General features: G+C 39.3%; 1 protein-coding gene across 1 annotated transcript in view; it reads right to left on the bottom strand.

The window, feature by feature from the left end:
* The window catches only part of DKK2 (dickkopf WNT signaling pathway inhibitor 2), a 152,582-nt gene extending 143,501 nt beyond the window's left edge, over positions 1-9,081 (bottom strand). Inside the window, exon 1 of the mRNA XM_043971833.1 lies at positions 7,816-9,081. Coding sequence (XP_043827768.1) covers positions 7,816-8,076 — 261 coding nt within the window. The 5' untranslated portion in view covers positions 8,077-9,081. The remainder of the gene's footprint in view (positions 1-7,815) is intronic.
* Between the last annotated feature and the right edge of the window lie 9,858 nt (positions 9,082-18,939).

The raw sequence follows: 18,939 nt of genomic DNA, 5'->3' as shown, positions 1-18,939 counted from the left end.
CCAATATTTATATAATGTTTTTAAGATTTACAAAGCATTGTACAACTATCAACACCTTTAATCCTAGCAACATTCCTGGGAATTAGGTGTAAATTCCCCATTTACAGATGGGGAAACTGAGGCTAAAAGGGGCTAAATTACTTACCTAGGGCTACATAGGTATTTCTGCCTTAAACTCAGGTCTTCCTGACTTGTGGTTATCCTCTGTGCCACCTAGCCATAAGCGAGACCAGGGAAATTTGGTAACTGTCTAATGGACTGACTAGTAACAAGATCTCCCCAGGTTTGTGGGTGACGGCTCTAATGGAGGAAATTGTAGCACCTGCCAACATTAACTCAGGCCCTTCTTGGTATGAATATTAATGACACAAAGGTGGAGACAGTGCAATGTAATGGTGAGAATCTGGGTAATGAGGGGACCTGGCTTTGAATCCTGCCTCTAACAGCTTGTTGTGTGATCAGGCTATGTTCCCTCATATATAGCAAGGGGATGGCTATACTGGAAATAGCTACCTCATTGGATTATTATCAAACACATACTTTGTCAACTTCACAATACAATATCAATGTCTGTTATTGGTACATATATATGCATAAGGGCTTTTATCAGAAAGCTTAGAAGTCTCTGTCCATGGGCAGGCAAATTTCCTTCATGATGGTATTTCTGTTTTGTAGCAAAATGCTTCTAGTTTCCTATATTTCTATTTTTTAAGGGAGTGAGAAAAAATGGAGGTGGTTATTCAGAATTCCAAACTTTCTAAATTATGGTGTTTTAAGTGAGGCACTAGAATTGTTGCTACTGTTTGTCCTTCATTCTTGAAGAAGACCATGACATCAGGCAGTGAATTGGATTTAAATGAGGGAGGGCTACGCAAGATCACTAACCTCACTCTTCTCCAGAGACATTTGGGTCCAGTGGCAAGATATACAACAGGTGACTGGAGATTTCCCTGGATATTTTAAGGCAGTTGGGGTTAAGTAAATTGCCCAGGGTCACACAGCTAGTGTTTGAGATGAGATTTGAACTCAGGTCCTCTGGACTCCAGGGACAGTCCACAGCACTGCCTAGCTACCCCAAGGCACTAGAATGGTCATAGTTGGAGTGACTATTATAAAATAAGGTTATATATAATATAGTATAATATAAAGTTCATTAGGAAGGGAAGCAGGACTATAAATATAAATTTGACACGCATATGGCTTTATGACTTACAAAGCCCATGAATTTCAACAACCAGGTGAAGTATGCATTTCAAGTATCATTTATGTCCATTTTACAAATAAGGAAATTGAGATTTTAAACATCTGGATGGAGTTTGAAATGGAGGTAAGAAGTTACAATTTTATGTTTTCTGTATTGGTATTTTAATCTTATTGCTTTTGTCATATGTATACATAGTGTATATGTTTAAATGCCTTGTAGATAAAAAAATTTGATATCTAGAGCCTTTAGGCAACCTCAGAATGGACTTATTTATAATAAGTATTTTGTAACTTGTGCTGCAGAAATGAATTGCTTTTGAAAATGCAATGATATAAATATGACTTTGGCTCCATTCTGCCTCAAATATTTTTCTGGTTCAAGTTACCATTGCAAAAAAAAAATGAATTATGGAATGAGTTGTCTCAAAAGATTAGTCATTGGTGTTAGTAATGACCTGTAGGTCATTGGTTTGCATCCAGTACAAGAAGGTAGTGACCCAAGCTGTTAATATCATTTAGCTATTGGGTGGCCACTATTCAAAATGCATGGTTGGTTAAATTTTTGTTTGTTTGTTTATGGACAGATGTTCGTTCATATCACAAAAAACGCCTCCTACAGTTCACGTGTTATTTGACCTACTTGTTTCAGAGAACGGCTGATGTTTGCCTCGACAAAGTTCAAAACAGCTCAAAATGTATTAAACGGATCTCTCACTCATAGCAAGAATCCCCAGGCCAAAAAAAGGCGGGGGGGGGGGGGGAAGAGTCACACAGATAGCAATGAAACAAAAATGGCACTGTATTGTAATAGAACCCTTAATGTACATGATGTCATTTCATCCTCTTAATAATCCCATGAGCAGTGGAATACAAATTTTATTGTCTCCATTTTACAAATGAAGAAACTGAGGCTTAGAGAGATTATGTGACAGCCAATAATTGTCTGCTGGTGTACCCAGGATTCAAGCCGAGGCTCCCGAACTCCAACTACAAATGCTTTTCCCACTAGACCAGGTTACTACAACACAGAATAATGCGACAATGAGATAACTTTCTTGTAATTTACCTACTATATTCGGTTTATATACAATACAAACAATTGTTTTCATTCAATTCAAAGAAAAACATTAGTCAAATCAGCTTTTGCTGTCGTTGTCAGACAAAACAATTTTTGATTAACTGATTTAAAAAATATTTTAGGTTGTTTTGGCATTATGGATTCATACCAAAACCCCATAAATATTTCTCATTCTCTCTAAAAACCCACAGAAATAAACAGAAAGAAGGTCAGCCAGCATTCTTATATACAAACAAAATAAAAGGAAGCAACCCTGTATAAAGCTACCTCAATGAGATCTGCAAGTCATTCCAGTAGCGAGGTTTCAAATTCAAGTTTCTTAACTCCCAACCCAGTGAACATTCTAATAACAGGAAAATCTTACATCTCTAGAGAAACTGTAATGCATATAAGTCTAGAAATAAGAATATGATAAATAGCAGAAGCAATCTCTGAAATGTAGTATATTATTTAAATGCATATTAATATTGCAGCGGAAAGATGAGGATGCTCCAAGATTCTCCCAGAATAGTTCACTCGAACAAGGCCTAGAAATGGTTCCTCTCACTAGTAGAAGAAATGCAAACTTTGACTCATTTTGTGAAGGGGGACAAAGAGGGAACAGATGACCTCTGAGGAGAATGCTAAGGGAGACTTTGGCAAAGTCAGAACAGCTGGAGTGCATTTCAGCAACTTTGTCCCCTTTGCTCTGTGTTATTAGATGACAACAAAATGATAGATTCTCCTAGTTAGGAAACTCTTAAAATACTTGATCAGTCTTACACAAAGTACATTTCTCCTTACTTCAACTTTCAACTCCCTATTATTACTTTAACGAAATGATATAGTTGTGCTGACGACCCAGCCCAGTGGATGAACCCGATGTCATTTATGGTAGTTTATGGGGATGTATTATATGATTTGCCCTTCTTCCACCCAAGACACTTACCTTCCAAATTGTGTTTTGTTTTGGCTGATGATAGAGAGAGGTGATTCAAGTACAGACTACAGGAAAATTAGGCTAATATTTAAAAACATTGCCATTGAGAATTTCACAAACTAGCCACCCTCTTCTCTTGCCAGTAATCGAGAGTATATTTCCATTTGTTTATACCAAGAGATGAATAAGCAGCAGTATGGCTATGTGTAAATATATATAAAGTATATATGTCTATATAGTATATGTATATTTATGCAATTATGCTGTATAAATATATGGTACTCTCTCCAGCAAGATTCTTCATTAATGCATTTGGGAATATAGTATTCATTTCATGAAAAATAACTTCATTCAAACCATAGCGCTGTAAAAATAAAAATTAAATGAGAAATCAAGGAATATGAATAGAGCAAGTTCATACATTTTTATTTTAGAGAATCAAGGACATCAAGCACCAGGAAGTCTGGTTTGTATTTTTAAAATCATGTTTGGTTTGTTGCTCTTTTTAATAACATTTTTTAATACTTATGTCATGTCAATTATGTCATTGCATTCAAATGAATTTCAACTGTTGGTCTCAAAAATATAAGGTAAACAGGAAATAATTCAAAGAAGAAATAAGAATGATCAGTTCAAACTTTATTTTTGACATGAAAAGATACTTTTAATCAAACAAAGTGATTAGGTAATTTTAAAGAAAAATTCTTCTTATAAGGGCAAAATGCATAAATTCATGTTCAAATCTTTAAGAAGAGCAATCCTGATTAATATAAGATAATTTTGCAGAAGGCTTATTATGTTGACAATTATTTGTGTTCTTTTGCTAAAATTATTGGTCCCTTTGGAATTCTGGGTGAAATAAATGATATGTAACAATCAGCAAGGCAAAGTGGCTTCATTTACTTAAATATATATTAGGCGCAATCTTTTCTAACTTGTCTAAATATCAAAAGTGAAATGAAAACAACCCACCCACCCCTCAGTAAGGGTATTTTTGTTTAAATTACTTGAATACTTATTTCCCTAATTTTCTACCTCATTTATTGGATTACTATCCATTGGTGAAATTATACATAAAAATAATATTATTTACAAAAACCCTGGAGAATAGTGTTATATATATCTATAGACTGTGAATAATTTGAACAAAAAGAAAAATTATTCAAGATTTTTGCAACTATTAATCACCCTACCTATGGAAAACATATCATTAATATCTGACATTTATGTAAGTAACACACTTCATTTTGCCAAAGTAAGAACAGGTTTTAATATATTGTTAACAAGCTATTTTAAAAAGTTATAAGGCAGTTGTCTAACTTCCCTTTCAAAGACATATATTTGTTTTCCATTTTTATAATCTATACTTAAAATAAATCCGGAAAATAGTTGTATAATCCAATTTCATACAAAAAACCTAAAAATAATTATCTAAAGACTCATTTTCCCTCCTCCATGCACATTTATTATAAAAATACATAATTTATATATTCCCCTTTCTCTTTATCTAGAATGAGTGATATTAATAGATTTAGACAGAGGGAAATTGATTATATCTCAGACTCTGCCAGTGTCAACATTTGGGGATACATATATATATATTTTTTTCCTTACTATCATCACGATCAATTCAACACAATCTTTCCAGTTAAGCATGCTATCAACTAGATTCTGTTATGAAGATGACCAATAACATTAAATCAATCATGGTTCATAGTTCCTTTCACAAAGACATTATTTCTGTTTGCTTCAGGTAAATGACAGTGAAATATATGTCTCCTGATTAGAAAATTCAGTATTTTCAATGGAGGGTGGGACCACGGCTAAGAAATTATAGACCCTTGGAGTACTGAAGTAATATTGAATTTTATAACAGCACTGTGCCCTTATCACATGTTTCTAATCACCAACATAGGGGAAATGAAGCAGTGTTAAGTAAGTGTAAAAGTGAACTTCATTAACAGTGGAGTTCAGTGTATTCACAAGTTAATGGCATCAACTTAGTCTGAAATATTGCATATTCTAAGCCATCTGCTGAACAAGTGAAATGCTGGAGTTTTTAAAGATAATTTTCATGTATATAGATGACTTTTGACTGAACAACTTAAAGCAGTTTAGGAATTCACCTGTTGTGATTTCCCCAGCAACAGTGTATCGAAAGTATAGATGAAATACTGTGTATCACTATATATAATAGCATGTAGTTGTAAATTATTGGCTCATGTAATAAATTTGGCTTTCATACAGTGTGTATTATGCTTATTACATATACTCATTTTATAGATATATGAATATACGCATTTATGTACTTTTTAAAAATAAATTCGAATTTTTTGGAGAATGTTAGTCAATGAAAGTTTTCTTACATTTGAATCCTACTCTGATTCAGCTTGACAGAGACTTAGCAGGGCCTCAAAGGTCAGGCCCAGTGGAACACAAGGTTTTTCAGAGTTCACGAAGCCAGAAAGTCTTGATCCTGTAACAGACTTGGCTATGCAGGTTCAAAGAGGCTCCTATCCAGTTTGGGTACAAGGTGATAAATTAATATCATGTGTACAACCACAGCAGCTTTTATATATATGTGTGTGTGTGTGTGTGTATGTATATGTATATATGTACATATAAACATACCTATACATACACACATACATACATATATGTGTGTACATGTATATGTAAATATCCACATATATTCCATAATAGACAAATGGGGTCCTGGTTTTACACACACTGCTTTTGGTGGAGGCAATACCCATAACCAAAGATCCTTAATATTCAAAGCAAGTATAAATAAACAAATATTTAATAGGAGAAAACCAGCAGAAGAAATAAGATGTTATTGAGTTTTGTTGGTGGTGGTTGTTTTAAATCCCAGAGCTGTATGGTAAATCCCCAAGCCTGACCTCAGTAGACATCATGTGTTAGGAATAGAGAGTATTCAATTGATTCAGCTGACAAAGGAAATTAACATGAATAGTCACACCAATTCCAAGAGTGAGACTGAGAGAAAGTGACCTCCAGGGATCATTTAGTCCATCCCTCTGCCTTTGCTAAAAGTGATTTATCCTAGACAGCAGATGACCCTGATCTGAGGCTGTAGCCAAGAAGTAGAGAAGGGAAATATAAGATCAGACTGTTATAAGAAAGGCTTCCTTAACTGTATCCTCATCAAAAGGACTCCCCCATTACACCTGTTTTTCACAATCAGAGAGAGGTCCTATACACATACTCCATACATTTTTATTTGGTGTTTCAAGATGATAAATTGAGGCAAGATAAGAAGGTGATAATGAAAAGTGGTGTGTATTTTGTGGAGGGAAGAAAGGTCTGGTTGCCCATCAGCCTGAGTTAAGGAAGAGTGCTCCCAGTTAGGATAATTTTCATTGCTGGCTTTTCATTACTATTTGAAACCTAAAAGAAGAGGGTGGGGCGAATCTAAGAACTGAGAAGTATTTGTTTTAGCTTAGTTTGGGGGATCATAAAGAAATGGGCTCCTCAGGAAACAAGTAGCTGTCCTAGAACTATGGGATTGTATCAAAGTATGCCCAGTAGAGGTTTAGCAAAGTTCAGAACAAGAACTCACCCCCATCTTCAGTTCTGTCCCTGATTGCCCCCTTTCCAAAGACTGAAAAGAGCACCAGCTTCAGTCAGGCAAGTGTGCCAAGAGCCCACAGAGATCCTGAGCTTAGCAAGGTTGTAGTTTTATTTCAGGGAAAGAGGAAGCTACTGTGAATAGCCTAGATCTGGCAGTTGGATATCTGTGTGTGTACTGGTATGCTTATGCATATGTATGTGCCCTCCAGAGACTTCTGCTTTGGTTTCTGAAACTCAGAATCTGGGATTGCACCTTCCCCTTGGACTTCCCCATGCCCCGAGGGCCCCCTCTCCTGGCCATCCAGTGTCAGGATCCAGAAAACTTAGGAAAATGTGTGTGTGTGTGTGTGTGTGTGTGTGTGCCTGTGTGCAGGGATTGGGGGGGGGGGGGGGGAAGGGGACTTTTACCTGCATATATATAGGACGCAAACAGTGGCACACAGAGACAGAGGCTGAGATAGTGACAATAAGAGACACAAAAACAGACAAGGGGAAACAGAGACACAGAGGCAGAAATTTTCGAGATATTTCAAGCTTTTTGACCTGTCTTGTAATGATGTATGTGTTGCTGTGGCTGTTCCAGTGTACACAGGCAGCATTATTTTATCCCACACAAACACACAGTTTTCTTTTCAGGAGTGAAGAACCGTAAATTCTTCTACCTAGAACCAACATTCACGCTCCACTTGGGGGGGGGCGGGAAAGAGAGAAAGACAGTCGTATGTCATATCTATGACAACTAGGAGATTTGGGGATTTTGAAAAATGAGACTAATCAACAAGTGTGTTTATACACACATGTCATGTACCTGTATATGTCTATACTCACGTGAAGGTTTTCCCCAAAATCCTGTACTTGGCAAAACTATATGAACACAAGCTCCTGAACACACTCGCACACACAGGCTTTCAAATCAAGACCACGGCTTAGGGACAGCTGTGCTAACACAACCCATATGCAGCAAGCACCTGATCTAAGGGCAAGACAAACATAAGCAGTGTTTGGAAGAATGGTCCCATACCTCTCCTTGCTGATGACTGTGTTTTGACGATTTTCCTACCTGCCCCAGGTTTTTGCCCTTCTTACTGCTGCCGAAAGTCAGTCCTTGGTAGATGGCCGCAGATCGATTGGTTGCCTGAGTCGGGGTCTCCCCGCCCAGGACGGACTTGATGGAGTTCAGTTTGGATCTCGAGCTTCCCAGCTGGGAGCTCTCCACCATCAGGACCGCGGCTAGTAAAAGGAGGCAGCGGGAGGATTCCTTATTCCACATCATAAGGGTCATCTCCCCAGCAAAGCAAGAGGGGACCCCAATAAAGGTAAAAACCTAGGAGGGGAGGGAGAAGTAGCAAGGAAGCAATGAAACCCAGAACTGATCTTCCAAAAAGAGAGCCAGCAAATAGCCCAAGATGCAGGAAGCGAGAGGGAGTCTCAGTCACTGTCCCCCAAACCTTGAGTGACTTCGGGAAATTGGAGTCTAGAAAAGTGCAAACTCAGTCTTAACCATTCAGGCTGGGAGTTCCGAGACCAGAGGTCACTTCTCCAGCGCCGGTTTCTTCACGAGTTGGGGAAATTCTTCAGGCAGTAAGATGCGAAGCGCCTCCCCACCCCAGAAGGCGTGCCCCAAGGTGATGCAGAGCCCAGCTGAGCAGCCCTGCCCCAGACAACTTGGGAAGGAGCTTCGAAGTCCGCCCTCCTTCGTCCCTGCCCCCAGCCAGCCGGGGGAGAACGGGGGGATGCAAATCGGCCCGAATTCAAGGGCCCCCAAGGGCTAGAAGAAGGGTAGGGTTATTTCCCCCACACATAGACCCCCACACCTTCTGGTTTAGCTGTCTGGGGGTTGGTTTTCCTCCTGTTTTCTTTCCTTCTCCCCTTGTCTTTCTCGTCTTTTGTCTGAGTCCCTGCACTGTGTCAGAGCACACGTCCTCCAGTTCCAGGTTAGTAGGCGCTACTTTGGGGAGCCCGTAGAGCAACCCCGAGGGGCTGGAGACCCGGAGGCAGAGACCGAGCCAGGGTTTTATCCACACACACAGGCACACGCTCACGCACAATCAGCCTTTCCCTCTGTTACACTCAGGGCAGCTACAGACACCCAGGCAGAGAGTGACACTGTGTTCTCTCGGCACCGGCACGGGCTGCTTGCTGCTCTCCCTCTCTCCCCTTACTCTGTCTCCCCCCCTCTCTCTGCTACACTCACTCTCTTTGCTCTCTTCCCGCTAACCCCTTTTCTTTTTATAGCAGGCTGCAGTGGGCTTTCTAGATTCCTCCGCCCCCAATTCAAGAGTGACAAAGAGTGAAACCGATTCTCTCACCCCCAACTCATACCCGTGCTCCCCCCTCTCTCACTCCCCTTCCTTCCTCCCTTCCTTTCCTCCTCCTATCCCTCCCCTCCCCCTCGTTTCCCCCTTCCCCTCCTCCCCCCCTTCTTCAACTTTTTCTCCATCCTCTGTATGTCTGCTTCACGCGGCCACCAGGAAAGCCACTGGGCTTCAGCCCCCCAGGAATTAGGGGGTCCAATCAATATTGCAGCTCCTGCGGGGATGCGACGAAGAGAGAGAGGGGTGGGCAGAGGAGAGCGCATCTGGAGGGGAAACGGGTGTGGATGGGGAAAGGGGAGGCGGGAGCTCCGACAGCTGGCCCAGTCTGGAATCAGACAAGCTACAGGGCATTGTTGCCCAGAAGCCCGAGTATCTAAGGGAAGGCTGGGGAGGGGAAACTGAGGTTTCAAATAAGGGCGTGCCTGACTGTGGCTCTGGCCAGGGACAGGCGCCCTGTTCTGGAATCTGACAATGCCCTGGGCCGCTTGTTCGCACTCAGATCCTGAAATGACCAAGACCACCACCACGCCCTCCCCTTTTACCCCGGCCAGTGTGTACAGTGCATGAGCAGGTTACCAATAGCGTATGCACGCCTGTGTAGCTAGTGAATGTCTATGCGTTTGAGTGTGGGCGCCTCTGATTATGTGTGCGTGAATGTTTGCGTATGTATATCCCTGCGAGAGCGCGTGGCTGTGATTCGTGTGTGTGTGTGTGTGTGTGTGTGTGTGTGTGTGTGTGTGGAGGGGGGTGTATGCATGTGCATGTGAGTAGGAACGTGTGTGCTCCTATAATCCTATTGTGAGCGCATTGTGTACGTATGAATTGGTTGGGGGGGGGTGTATGTACATAAATGTGTGTGTGCACTCGTCTGTGTGAGCATCTTGTGAAGGGGGGGTTGCATCTCCAAAGGGCGCAATGATAGTGAGTCCCGTGGGACAATTAGGGAAGGAACTGTGCCCAGGAAAAACAAAGGAGGAAGGCACTGGATTCTCCAAATGTATTTGAGTCTTTCCGGATAGATGCCAAATCCACTTCACCAGCCAGGTGAGTGAGGCAACCGTCCTTGGGACCCTGTTGCAGGCAGGCAGGCAAGCAGTCTTGGGTCAGTGCTTCCAGGGTTTCTCAGTTGTTTCGTAAGACCCAGTCTCAGTAAGGAATGAATGGTAGCAGCTGTGCTCTGGATCAAGCGTTCCTTCCTCCCGGATAGGCTCACAGGTACTCCTGTTTTCGGATGTTAAGGGTCAGGCGTTCATCTGAAGGGATGAGAGAAGGTGATTTAAAAAATTATATTAGTAATAACAATAACAATACTATTCAGATTAAAATCTCCAAGCGCACCCAGAGGTCTCTAGAAGGGACATAGCATTGAGAAATGATAAGACGTCACTGAGGTTGAAGACTGGAGTTGGATCTTTGTGCTAAGAAGCCAGTGGGTGGAAAATTTTACCTCTAGTGGAGAGGTAACAACAAAATTCATATCTAAGACAATGTCATACTGTGATGGGAGGCAAGAAGTATCCTTGAAAAGTTCAGGGTTCTGTTTTTTAAGTGGGTTAGAGTTTCAAGTCTATTCCCACTGTAAATCTCCTGGGGGAGGGAGGGGGAGAGAGAGAGAGAGAGAGAGAGAGAGAGAGAGAGAGAGAGAGAGAGAGAGAGAGAGAGAGAGAGAGAGAGAGAGAGAGAGAGAGAGAGGGACAGAGAGAGAGAGAGAGAGAGAGAGAGAGAGAGAGAGAGAGAGAGAGAGAGAGAGAGAGAGAGAGAGAGAGAGAGAGAATGAACAAACGCAAGCGAACCCAAGTCAAAAAGAAGGAACAGGGAGAACTTTTCTAGCCAAGTTATTAGAAAGAATCACTAACTACTTCCTTTATTTCTGTAAGAAAACTTGAGGACCCATGGTACAGTGTGTGATATTCAGATCCTCTGACAGTCTGCCCATGCCCTGGAGGTTTCTCATTCCGGGAGCTTCCTCCTCATTCTGAAATTTGTCATTTTCAGTAGATTAAAGACTGGCATGTTTTCTCTTCCTAGGATTGCATTGTTATTGTTGTTCTTTGGTGGCAGCGGAGGGGTGGAAGACTTTCACATTTTAATGGTTTCCCTCAGTTTTAACTAGGGAAGGAATTTGTTAGAAGAAACCCAGCATTCCTGGTTCTACAAGAGGAAGGAATCTGGGCTAGCATTTTGGGGAGGGGGATAGTTATTGGGTCTGTGTGCTGCCCTGGGGTGGGGGGAAGGGAAGTGATATAATCAAAAGAGAACCTCATTAGCTGAGGGACCTGGATCAACTCACCCCTCTGGGCTTGAGTTTTCACTGTTGAAAAAAATGAAGGGGTTTGGCTGAATTATTTCTAATGGTTCTTTACAGATTACATTCCTAGAGCTACCCCATATACCCTGCTTTGGAAAGTTAAGATGAAAGTGGGAAGTTAAGCAAATTGTTAATCTAGTGATTCAATCACATAACAAAAAATATAGACATAAAGAATAATAGCTATTATTTATATAGCACCTTCAGGCTTGCAAAAGTCTTTTCTTTTTTGATTATCACAACAGAAACCTTGTTAGGCAGATAGTATTATTATCCTCATTTTACAGATGAAGAACTGAGTGAAGCATGAAGAAGTTAAGTGACTTGCCTAGGTTCACAAAGCATGAAGTATCTCAGGCCCAAGTTTTCCTGACTCCTGCTTACTGCCTAGGACACATATAAACTCTCCCTCTCTCTTTCTCTTTAGATGTAGATCAATAGTTAACTATATAGATAAAATATCTAGATGAAGATATAGAGATATATTTAAACATGAAGCTAGATATAGACATAGACATATAAATATAGGGATAAAGAAAGAAGGATTGCAGCCCATCTGCAGAGAAAGAACTGATAGTATCTGAAAACAGATGGAAACACATTTTTTTCTTTTCCTCTTTGACGATTCCTTAATCTGAAGTGTTTTTTTTAATGTTTTCTCTCACAACTTGCTAATATGAGAATTTTTCCATGACTACTCATGTATAACTTATTTTGAATTGCTTGAGTTCTTGTGGGTGGACGGTGGGACTAGAGGGAGAAAGAGAAGTTGGAAAACAAAGTTTTAAAAAATTGACGTTAAAATTTGTTTTTACATATATTTTGGAAAATAAAATTCCATTCAAAGTAAAAAAAAAGAAAGGAGAAGGGACATTTTGAACAGTTTTCAATCAACCTTTTGATGCAATTCAATTATTTGAAATGCAGTTCTCTATTAGGGATTGTATGGAGAAGCCAATGAAGACTGAGACACAGCTGACATCTTCAAGGAATTTATGATCTGTAGGAGAGATACAAGGAGTATGCAAGTAACTGTGATAAGTGCTCTACTAGGTATGAGCAAAATGGTATAGGGTTCAAAGAATGGGAGAGAAATATAGTAAGTTAAAAAGACATTTGAAGAAATTGGAGTAAAGTGCTTTAATATCTTTTTCCTTCCTTCCTCCATGCTCCACACTCACAAATGAAATAACTATCAAATGCAGAACCATAATTTCACTCATATTTCTGAAAAGAAAAATTATCTTAGGTATAAATATACTTATATATGCAATAAAACCATCACCTGGATAAATAAACCAACTCCAAGAGAACATCTCAAACATTAACATAGCATTGTGCAGACAGAAAAAAAAAACAATTTAAAAAGTTCATCAGAAATGAACTTGCTGAAACATTTTCCTACCAAAAAAAAGCACATATGTCGAAACATAAACTAATCTATTCACCAGAATAGCTAAGGGCCAAAGCAATCAGATACAAAAGCCAGCTTTGTGTTTGTCATGGTATGTGTAGATCACACATATGAAAAGATGTACATACAAACCATTTCTTGGACACTAAAAACAGCACATCTCTGAAGATTCCAGTGATCATTGGCTTGATCTTATGTGGGCATTTCATCCAACCACACTAATCAAAATCCATCTACACATTGGTAGATAGCCTTCATGAGATGCTATTGACAAAAGAAATAACCCCCTCATGGTCAGCTTTCTAGTGAGAAGTTTCTCCAAACTTAGCTAGTCTGGTCCTCAGATGACAGACATATAGTATACCCTTGGAGCCCATTCTTGAAGCCTTTCCAGCTGGGTGAGAATCTGCCAGGACTTGCATTCTGTCAGCATAGCTTTTGTCAATGCAAGGTCACCTCTACACCCTACTGAGAAGAAGGACTTTAGTAAAGAATATCTATCCCCCAAAATAAACAGATGCCCAAATGCAAGATTGTGTCTGCACAAGTTAATATGGTCCTTTAAAAAGTTGGAATAGTTGCACAGGGAGATCACATATTCATCTCATTGTGAAGAGGGAAAAGCAAGAGTAGACCACTCTTCCTTTGCTTAAAGCAAGGACTATCCCATGCACAAAAATTATAAGTATACTTATTTCATATCTACAAACATTATTTTTAGAATCTTTTTCCAGAACCTCACCTCATAACTTTTGCTCATGCATTAGGATTAACTCACAATGAAAACCACCAAAGTGGGTTAGAGTAGCAAGAATTGTTTTTATAATTTATAATTTTTATAATTTATAACTTTTTATAATTTTATAATTTCACACACAAAATTTAAAAGCCACTTTCCTGTTCTACTATATTCTCCTTATTTCTACTGATTGAAATGGTGATTTTATGACCTCCTACTTTCTGAGAATGCACCATTGGCATCTTTTGTTCTGGAAGCAAAAGTGGTTGAAATGAAGAATAGCTACTACCCAGTTAAAAGCTTGTTAGGTGGTGCAATGGATAGAGTGGCTGGCCTGGAGTCAAAAAGACTCTTCTTCCTGAGTTCAAGTCTGATCTCTGACCTTGGGCAAGTTACTTATCCCTGTTTGCCCTCAGTTTCCTCATCTGTAAAAAGAGCTGGGAAAGGATCTCAGTATCTTTGCCTAGACCCCCCCCCCAAAAAAAAAGGCCAGTCATAAAGAGTTGAATGTGACTGAAAAATGACTGAACAAACACATCCTCAAAGTTCTGTATCAATTTTGCATTAATGTGGATATGAAAATAGGCACTCATGTGTCCTGGGAATGTATCACATGACTGGATACTTTCATTGTTTTCTCTTTTTTTTCCTCAAAAACCTTATTTCACTCAGACTGTAAGTATGGTGGCTGCTCATAGATAGACCTACCCTACCTGTAATAGGCATGGGAGCTGTTTCTAACGTGGGTTGGGTTGCCCTTCCTTGCTGCCCTCTCCCCTATTCAGGTGAACTTACTATGTTGATATTTCCCATTGGGATATCCCAGTGCAGCTCAGAACTCTCAAGCTCAAGAGATCCATAAGCCTCGGCCTCCTCAATAATTGGGATTATAAGTGTGGGCTACCTCACCCATCTTTATCCTTTGACCTGTTCTTTCCCATTAACTCTTGGCTCTCCCAAAACTATTTTGGTTCTGTGAAGTAACAGCAGCACACTGAGGTGGCTCCATTTCCCATGGACCCACCAAATACCTACCCTTGAGATACAAGCAAGGGACATTTTTCTTAGAGCAAAACAAATTTTTGAGGACAGAGATAAGGTGTTTTTTTGGGGGGGGGGGAGGATGGAGGGAACAGGATGTCCTTGCGTCCCCAGGCAACTAACATAGTGCCTAACTAACATGAGGTGCTTCTTGAATGCATGAATGACTGGCTAAATGAATGAATCATCTCTTCCTGCAGCACCTTCTCCTTTCATATTTTGGAGACTCTCTTTTTATTTCCATTCCTTCATATTTGTGACATCTTTCCTCAGGGTTTTGTTGTATCCTTATTACACTTGACACCCTCATAATACCAGTCATTTGGCGTCTGTCATGGTCACATTTTCATGAAACCTTGCTCTCTACCCCCAAGCACGCATACCTTACCCCACTCCTGAAATGTACTTATATTTAGGGGTTTCTAGTTTTTCCAAAGTGTCAATTACCTTATGCATTAAATAAATCATGCCTCATCTACTAAGAAAATTTTAATGAAGACCCCTGAGTCCTCTCTTCTCTTGCCTCTTGTTATATCCCCAACACAGACCAGACCTGTTATTTCACCTATATGGGACATCCTTGTACACACTAAGGACAGCACCTTATTTAACAAATCTTATCAAAGATTGAGAAATAAAAGGAACTCAGGGCCTGTAAAATCCAATTTACTGAGGCTCACACAGACAGAACACATCATAAGCAGGGACTGAACAAAAGTCTTCCTTGCTCTAAGGTTCCACCGGCTGATTCTCTGCAGGCAGGAGAAACTTGTTAAGTTACCCTCTGGAAACAACACACTCACCTATATTTTCTTTTTCTTTTTTAAAAATAATAAATATTTTTATTTAAAGTTTTAAATTCCAGATTTTATCCCTCTTTCCCTCCCTGAGGTGGCAAGCAATCAGATAAATCACCTATATTTCCTTACCCAAAGAATTGACTCTAAGAGTAGGTTTCACAGGCCACAATGAAATAATAATAATAATAATAATGAAATCATGGCAAGTTGAAAAGTTGGGTAGACCTTTTTTTTTTGCTGATTGAAGAAGAAAAGCCATGTAGTAGACTGGATAGACTTTCAGCTGGGTCTTAAAGGACTGGTAGGATTTAGACAGAAAGAGAGTAGAGGTAATAATGTCTTAGGTGTATGAGCAGAAAGTATGGAGGTTCTTCCTATATGTTAAATTATTTCTGATAGGTCCTATCATGTGTGAGTTTAACCTGAATAAAGGTGGTAGGGTTGGTGCCATCGACTGAGTTTTTAGGTAACTTAAAATAAATTAAAATTAGAAGAAGCATCACCAGGAATTTTTTCCCTCTTTGTAGACATCTTCCATGTGATAGTCATATTCCCAAGTGTAACCCCTTTTAATTAGTTAATTATCTTCTTTTTCCATTGTCAAATGGACTCAGAGAGGGATCAACAACTACTAACACTGTATAGAAAATAAAATAATTGTTATAAGAAAATGACAGGTGACATTTATACAGTGCTTGAAGGTTTACAGAGTAACTTCCTCAGGAAAATCTTAAAAAATAGGTTTTAGGGGGCAGCTAGGTGACACAGTGGATAAAGTACTAGCCCTTGATTCAGGAGGACCTGAGTTCAAATCCATCCTCAGACACTTGACACTTAATAGCTGTGTCACCCTGGGCAAGTCACTTAACCCTCATGGCCCTGCAAAACAAACAAACAAAAAATAGGTTTTATACTTACTCTGGTTTTCAATAGGAAATGGAGATTTTAAAAAGTTAATTTATTTCCCTATGGTCACACAGCAAGTGAGTGCCTGAGTGGGGACTTGAAGGCTGGTCTTGTATCTCTGAGAGCCCTGCTTTTACAAACTGACCACTAAGGCTCTACTGAGAAAAACTTGGGGTGGTGGTTATAAGATCACCCAATCAAAGGTCACAAAGCGTTACAGCTAGAAGGTACTTTTAGAGGTTTCCTAGTCCGTGTTCCCTCTCCTCTTACCCCCATTTTACAGATGAGGAAAACTGACCTAGGGCAGTGAACCAACTGAAAGTGTGATACCAACAATGCCTAAACATCCCTTTGGCCACACTGTTATTGGAGGTCTTTTACACTCACTGGGGTAGCATTTTCTGTTGGGGGTGAGGCCTCTCTGGTCACCATTTTCACAAAGCTGTAAAGATGAAAATTCCTGCCTGATGGCATGTAAGCTTATCCCTTTAACCTTTGCCCACTGGCAGCTATTTGAGACTAACTTTTCTGTCTCTAGACCCCATTCAGGTTTTCAATTCTAATGGAAAAACCTGACTTATGGGGAGTGTTAACAGATTTCTGATTCCTTAGTTAAATGTAGTATAGTAACCTTTAATAGACTGGTTTGTGGACAAAATGTGCAAGGGTATGGGTGGGTGGAGAACAATTAGTTGGTTGGAGAATCTAAAGGATGTTTTCCATTGACTTCCTTGTTTTTCAAGTCTTGGAATAGCCCACTCATATGTGAGAATATTTTTTAAAGTTTTATTGACATGTTGTTTTCATATTACATATATTTCCAGATTATCCCCACTCTGTGAGAATCTTAGGATAAAGTAAAAACAATTAAACAAACCTAAAGATATAGAAACCTCATGTTAAAGTGCATACAACATATCTAGCACCCCCATTGTCACTTCTCTATATTTTAAGTGCTTGTTTTTTAAATGACCAAGAATGAATTTGATGGAATACTATTTTGCAGTAAGAAAAGATGAAATAAATGATTCCAAAGAGGCAGGGAAAGATCTGTATGGACTAGAAGAATTTATGCTATGAACATCAATATTAGAAAAATGAACAATTTTTAAATCTTTTATAAAATGGTAAGGAATGAAATCACCAGAACCAGACAGACAATTTATATAATAACATTAGCACTGTAAAAAATTAATAAATTTGAAAGGTATGAGCAGTCAGAGTCTGATCAAAGAACAAGAACAAAAGACAATAATAGAGGCATATAACTATTACATATGTATATAAAATTCAAGATTGCTTTTTTAAAAACAGGAAAGTGTTTTTGTTTGTTTTTGTGATTTCAATCCAGGCAAACTGGATCACTTTATATAAATCACTTACCAATCTGTAAAATACAGATTTTGGATTATAAATCCTCTAAGTTCCCTTTTAGCTTTACATTTATGAGCTGGAATCAGAGCCCATGGCTCTGGGCATTTATTCCAGGGCTGTTTTCATTCTGGTTCATGGGTTGTGCTGCTACAGCACATTGATTCCTTTCTGTTACTTTCACTTCTGAGTTCTGGTATAAATAACTTCTAGGGGTTTGGTTTAGGAAATACTATTGAAATACTTACTGAGTTTGGGTGGTGAAAGAAAGGAAAATGGGCTTAATACTTGAGTGGGGTTCAAACCCCAGAAATCCCACCTTTATGAAGACCCAAAATAAATATCTTTCTAATAATCTAGATGAAGTCTTTTGTAATCATCAGAAGCTTATTAAAGCATGAATTATAGGGGAAGACTCTAAGTAGGACTCAAATGATTGTGTTATCATTTCCTTCCCAGAAAACTCTTGATAGGATCACAAAAACAAACGAGCAAACAAAAACTCTTTCTTACTTCAAGGATTAGTGATTTGGGTTTGGATGAGTCTTCCACAAAGATCCTTGTACATTATTCCACAGCTAGTAAGTGTCTAAGGCAATATTCAAACACATTCTCCTGACTCCAAGTGTATCTCTCTAGCTATTACACCATCTACACTATGCAGAGAAACTGAACTGAGGAGACAGGGATGATGAACAATTGTATAGAAAATTGGAAGTGAGAGTTGGGAGACCAGTAAGGGAAAAAAAATTCTAGATAATCTTGGAGAAAGGCAGAAAATATTAGGTAGAAGCTGCCAAAGAATCAAAAAAAGGTGGAGAGCTGCTACATTCTGATAGAATTTATTATCTTAAACACCTTGTAGCAAAACCATACAGTCATGGAATTGGAAGCTCTTCTTTCTGTTTGGGTTGTTTTGGTTTTATTTGATTTTTTTTTTTTACAAAACCATCTGTTCTGGAATCTAGTACTAGAACCCACCATTTCTGGGGCTTTATAAGCTTTATAAGCAGTCAGCGTGCCAGCATGGGTGGGTTGCTTTCCGCCCTGTGATTGTCATGGGTTATTTCCAATACAAACATTACTCATCTGTGGAAACTATTTAAGATCTGGTACTTTCATCAGTTAGAAATGAATGTGTTCATTTGAAGTATTGAATATTAATAAAAAGGGGATCAGAGCAGTTTGTGCCAGTCATTAGAAATGGCTATTCCTGGTCAGTTATTGTGAATCTGTGATTAATTTACAAGG

This window comes from Dromiciops gliroides, chromosome 6 (genome assembly GCF_019393635.1).
Source record: "Dromiciops gliroides isolate mDroGli1 chromosome 6, mDroGli1.pri, whole genome shotgun sequence".
NCBI classification, from domain to species: domain Eukaryota; kingdom Metazoa; phylum Chordata; class Mammalia; order Microbiotheria; family Microbiotheriidae; genus Dromiciops; species Dromiciops gliroides.
Note: the sequence above shows the minus strand (reverse complement) of the source record. Positions and strands in the feature narration are given on the sequence as shown.